A 5,550-nucleotide genomic window follows, 5' to 3' on the forward strand; every position below is an offset into this window, starting at 1 on the left:
ACTGCTCTGAGCGGGATGCGTCAGCAGTACATTCACGTTTCCAGTGAAGGACAAAAGGAGGAGAAAGACTCTGCCGCCTGCAACCCAGTCACACAGAGAGAAATACAGAGAGGAGGGTGAGCGCTGGATGTGAGGACCGCTGCTTTTGCCACTGTCGCCGTTGACGGTCTTCTCTGCCGCGTGTGTCCGCGTCTCTCTTTCTCCCTCGCGTGCTTTTCTGCTGCCCACCTCCCACTGCAGAGCCGCTGCCAACCCGCAGCCTCACAGCCAGAGCAGGCGAACTGCCACAACTTACTACCTCAAGACAAGGGAAAATAAAGGAATACCGCAGGATCCACAACGGGGGGAGGGAGGGCAAACTACGGAATCCTCTGCATGGCATCTCTCTGAAATTAGCCACACGTCACACGGCGGCATCAATCCTTTTTTTTTCCTGACACTGAGAAGGAGGAGAGAGAGGAAGCCAGACAGAGAAAAAGTGAGAGAGAGAGCACGAGGAGCAAACGATCGGCGGATAGGGAGATAGCTTCACCACTGCTGCGCTGCTGTTGCTGCTGCTCCCCCCGTCCTCCTTCCCCCCTCCCCCCTTCTGCTCCCGCAACACCACCCCCGAGCCCCCCCTCTGGAGAAATTGATGGATTATTGCTAACTGTGCACGCGGCAGTCCGCAGCTGCTACAGCGACAGACAGGAGAGAGGAGTGAGTAAAAAAAAACAAGACGGAATGACCGCAGTGTACGTCTGTTAGCCTTTTTGGATTCATCAACGCACTGCTAATCAGCTGAACAAGTGTTGTGGGGGGTGGACGATGGCAAACTAAAAAAAAAAACAGCTTAGTCTACTGCAAAGGGGAAAGACGATTCTGAGAAGACTTTGGGATTTTTTCCCTCTTCTGTTTTCTCCTTTTTCTCTTTTTATATTTTTCTTGGCTCAATGTGCATGTACTTCGGCAATGGAGTCTTGTGAAAATTGTTCAGTGGTATTCAGCTTCGCCTTCCAAGGACAATCAATGGGGGAGCTGAGAGGAGATCTTTTCCAAGCTGACTGGATCCGTGCACCTGCTTAGCTGACTGGGCCTTACCTCTTGAACCAGTTTCTCTGAATGTCACTTCTCTCTGGAATTAATAGGGGCCATTTTGTCAAATCAGTTCACAATCCACTTTACTTTTATAAGCGAAATAGCTGAAAATGCTGTGCAGTGATCTTAGTGGGAAACATGCGTGAACAGTGCTGGGGTTTTGCTTCAAAATAAAGGATTATTCTAAGGACAACTCTGAGCTAATGAGGTAGGTGCCTTCTTTTTCAACATATTTATTCTGTAGGTCAGCTTTTTCCCTTCTCCACTCATCATTTTCTCTGCCCCCCCATCTCTCCCTCTCTTTCCCTCTCTGTGTTTAACGCAGCACCATCCTGCACTGTCGATGGCAAACAGATGCAGAGTCTTGCTCAAACCAGGGTAGGGCCACTGTTCTCCGTACCCCAGCCGAATCCCCACGCGATGTTGAATTATGAACGCGGCACATCATGAGTCTCTTGTGGCAGGTAACTGTGCACCGTGCCTGGAACGCAGCCCTGCTCTGTGCAGTCTACCTCATGGTGCGATCGTGGAGTGTGCGCGCCGCCCCCTCCGGACCACTGACCTGCCCTGGTGTTTGCTCCTGTGGTAACCAGTTCGTTAAGGTGGTGTGCACAAGGCGCAGCCTGGTTCGTGTGCCCCCAGGCATTCCTGCCACCACACGGCATTTAAACCTGATGGAGAACAGCATAGAGACAATTGAAGCTGGCACCTTTCAACACCTCCATCACCTGGAGGTGCTACAACTGGGTAGGAACTCTATTCGGCAGATCGAAGTGGGGGCCTTCAGCGGCCTCAACAGCCTCAACACACTGGAGCTATTCGACAACCGATTGACAGTGATCCCAAGTGGCGCTTTTGAGTACTTGTCTAAACTGCGGGAATTATGGCTCAGGAACAACCCTATCGAAAGCATACCTTCCTACGCATTCAACCGTGTTCCCTCTCTAATGCGTCTGGATCTGGGAGAGTCAAAGAAGCTGGAGTATATTTCTGAGGGAGCTTTTGAGGGATTATACAACTTGAAATACTTAAACCTTGGAATGTGTAACCTGCGAGAGATGCCAGTCCTGACCCCTTTGGTAGGGCTGGAGGAGCTAGAGATGTCTGAGAACTACTTCCCAGAGATAAAACCTGGGTCCTTCAGGGGTTTGAAATCCCTGAAAAAGCTGTGGATTATGAACTCTCGGATCACCACCATAGAGAGAAATGCGTTTGATGATGTCACAGCCTTGGTTGAGCTCAACCTGGCTCATAATAACCTTAGCTCTTTGCCCCATGACCTTTTCGCGCCCTTGAGTTACCTGGTGGAACTCCATTTGCACCACAACCCCTGGCGGTGTGACTGTGATGTCGTGTGGCTGGCCTGGTGGCTGAGGGAGTACATTCCCACTAATTCCACCTGCTGTGGACGCTGCCACACCCCTGCTTACCTGCGTGGCCGCTACCTGGTAGAGGTGGACCAGAGCACATTCCAGTGCTCAGCACCTTTCATCCTGGATGCCCCAAGGGATTTTAACATCTCAGCTGAACGTGTAGCTGAGCTGAAATGTCGCACAGCCCCCATGTCATCAGTTAGGTGGCTCCTGCCAAATGGAACAGTTTTGACCCATGGCTCTAATCACCCACGGATATCAGTGCTCAACGACGGGACGCTAAACTTCTCCAACGTGCTGCCAGCAGATACAGGTGTGTACACCTGCATGGTCACCAACATGGCTGGCAACTCCAATGCTTCAGCCTACCTGAATGTGACTGCAGCTGAGCTCAACACTTCTAACCTGAGTTACTTCACCACGGTGACAGTGGAGGAAGTGGAGCCCACCTCACAGGAAGTGATCAAGCCAAAGACGGTAACCGCCTCCCCCTCCGTCTTTCAGCCTGTTTTTATCTCTACGCCGACCGTTTTACTTCAAACGCCTCGACAGGTCTCGGTGCCAACTGTACGCGGAACGACAAGCCCACCTGCCAGTCTTGATGAGGTCATGAAGACAACCAAGATCATCATTGGCTGCTTTGTGGCAGTCACCCTGCTTGCTGCCATTATGCTCATAGCTTTCTACAAGCTGCGTAAACGGCACCAGCAAAGGAGCACGGTGGCAGCTGCTAGGACTATAGAGGCCATTCAGATGGATGAGAATGTTCCTACCACCCATGCTGGGACAGGGATACCAGGTGAAAGTGGAATGATGTTACCAAGCCTGAGAGATCACAACAGCACCTACAAACCCAGCTTCAGCTCCTACAGACCAGCACACTCTGCTCCATGGCTAGAGAACAACATCAGTAACTCCCTGCTCCGTCCCCGCCCCACAACCATCAGCACCATCCCTGAACCCCACCTGATCAAAACTCACACAAAAGAGAAGGTACAGGAAACACAGATATAACATTCCTACCGCCTTCTCCTGCTCTGTCTTTTATTCGGTTCATCATGAAAACATGCAATAGAATGCACAACAGAAAAGACAGCAATTACTCTTGTACCCAGTGCAAAAATGAGACTGGTTTTCTTGTACATGCTTATACATAAATATATTAATATAAATATATAAATTAATCCACTATGGGATGATACAAGAAACAAATTATATAAAAGTGAAAATGAATTTAAACTATTTTCTAACTTGTAACTCCTATTTAAGATGGGAAAATGTGACGATGCTGATACGACATTGCAAACGAAGACAGATTTGTTTGAAAAGGGGCAACCTGTGATTTTTAGACCATGCTGTATATGATGCAGTAAAGTCCTATTTATACAAAGAACTTTCTAAGTAACTGTCCACTGATTGATATTTAAAGGCTTATCTTCTAAAAGCACCAAGAATTTGTATTGTGCCAAATGTTATACTTGCAATAAATGAGACTGGCTTAAGAGATAAGAGACAAAATATTGCAAAACACAGGATGGACACCAAGAGAGAATGGAGCAGCTGGATTACAGAGTCTGCTGTTCTGCAGCTCTCAGCCAAATGGTTTTTTGGGCTGCGCCATAGTTTTGCAACAAGCATTTAACAGTACGTTTCCAGAACAGACATCCTGCTTGCTTTTTGAGTTTAATCTTCTGACTATTACTCTGATGTTCCTCTTGGTTTTTTGACAAATGGGATTGACTATCCTGTGGTTTTTCCATCCAGTTTCATGAGTTGGATTTCGATTGCTTTTTCCTGTTTCTTTCAGAGCCTGTACTGCGTTAATTATGATTTTAGTGGCTTTTAGGGCTAATTTAGTAAACGCATTACAATGGTTGCCTCAGATTAGAAGCGCAAGGGCTCACCTGGATGTTAGTTTGCGAGACTTACGAGATGGTTGCAGTGACTGGATGGTTTGCTGCAGGTTCACATTAACATGGTTTCACATTTTCTTTATTGAGAAAGGGATTCAAATGAATGTGTGAATTATGAACTTTCCTTTATTGAGATCGTTCCAACAGCAATTTTCTTTGTCCTTATTTTGAGCACTATTTTTATGAGGAGTCTACAGAGGTTACAACAATAAAAAAGAAAACATTTGGTTTGTATTTCTCTAAACTAAACTCCTTCCTTTTGTCTTTTTTTCAACTGCAGGGCATTTACTTAATTATGCAATTCTGATAACCACATAAGAGGTTATAGAAAGCAGCCAATACTTTGCTTTTCTGTCTCTGAAAATTGGATACAGTGAATTACATTGCAATGAATTGTCACATGGTCAAATTTCTGGCTACAGTAAAGTGGTGACATCCTAATTCTGAATAGATATGTGATGGGCTTGTGCACGCACACACACACATAGATAGATGCACACACAAACTCATCAGCCTTGTTTCCTGATGCAGTGCTTACTGATGGAATGTTATTTGAAACATGACCTATGCTCATTTATAGTAAAGTTACGACGTGCCTCGTTCAAATCTCAGGAATCAGTGTGCTTCAGTTGAAGCATGTTAAGAGGGTTGAGTGCAGCATTTAATACAATCCTTTATTGATCTGCTTAACCTGCAACATCCACCAAATTAGAGTCTGAGAGAGAGAGTTGGAAGAGAGGCATTTAAGGGTTAGGATTTAGGTTGTTTTCTGACGGATCATTCAACTTTCCTAAGGGCTTGCATAATTCAAAATAAATGTACAAAAAAAAAAAAATGGTTTAATTCCTAAAAAAAACAACAACAAAAAAACATTTTCACTATTATTTTCCTTAATGTCAGCTGCTTTATTCTGGCAAGAGGTTGGACTGAAATGTTAAAGAGATTATTTTTTTTACCACAACATTCATCATAGACTCAGCATGTGTCGAATATATTGCAACAGATAATTAATATATTGCAACATTTCTCTTGGTGTCATGCAAAGTAGGAGAATTTTTAGGCTTCAATGGACACTAATGTGCCATTATGCTGTACATTTTTTAGCAAGGGGGAAAGAGTAGGGGCAGGCTGTAATCAGGGGCAAGGGCATCTGCAGATCTGTGGTTGCAGTAACCCTTCCTTTACCT

At 45.7% G+C, this 5,550-nt stretch overlaps 1 protein-coding gene across 1 annotated transcript; it reads left to right on the forward strand.

The window, feature by feature from the left end:
* Nucleotides 1-588: 588 nt before the first annotated feature.
* On the forward strand, nucleotides 589-3,606 carry lrrc4.2 (leucine rich repeat containing 4.2). Its single transcript, XM_016243177.1, has 2 exons — nucleotides 589-1,285; nucleotides 1,403-3,606. The coding sequence occupies exon 2, from the start codon at nucleotides 1,524-1,526 to the stop codon at nucleotides 3,462-3,464; it is 1,941 nt and encodes a 646-aa protein (XP_016098663.1). The 5' UTR covers nucleotides 589-1,285; nucleotides 1,403-1,523; the 3' UTR covers nucleotides 3,465-3,606.
* The last annotated feature ends 1,944 nt before the right edge of the window (nucleotides 3,607-5,550 follow it).

The sequence above is a fragment of the Sinocyclocheilus grahami genome, unplaced genomic scaffold, assembly GCF_001515645.1.
Source record: "Sinocyclocheilus grahami isolate Dianchi unplaced genomic scaffold, SAMN03320097.WGS_v1.1 scaffold22.1, whole genome shotgun sequence".
Lineage (NCBI taxonomy): Eukaryota > Metazoa > Chordata > Actinopteri > Cypriniformes > Cyprinidae > Sinocyclocheilus > Sinocyclocheilus grahami.

Bases quoted from the DNA above. Each gene is read 5' to 3' on its own strand.
- lrrc4.2 (XM_016243177.1), top strand. From the start codon at position 1,524: ATGAGTCTCTTGTGGCAGGTAACTGTGCACCGTGCCTGGAACGCAGCC.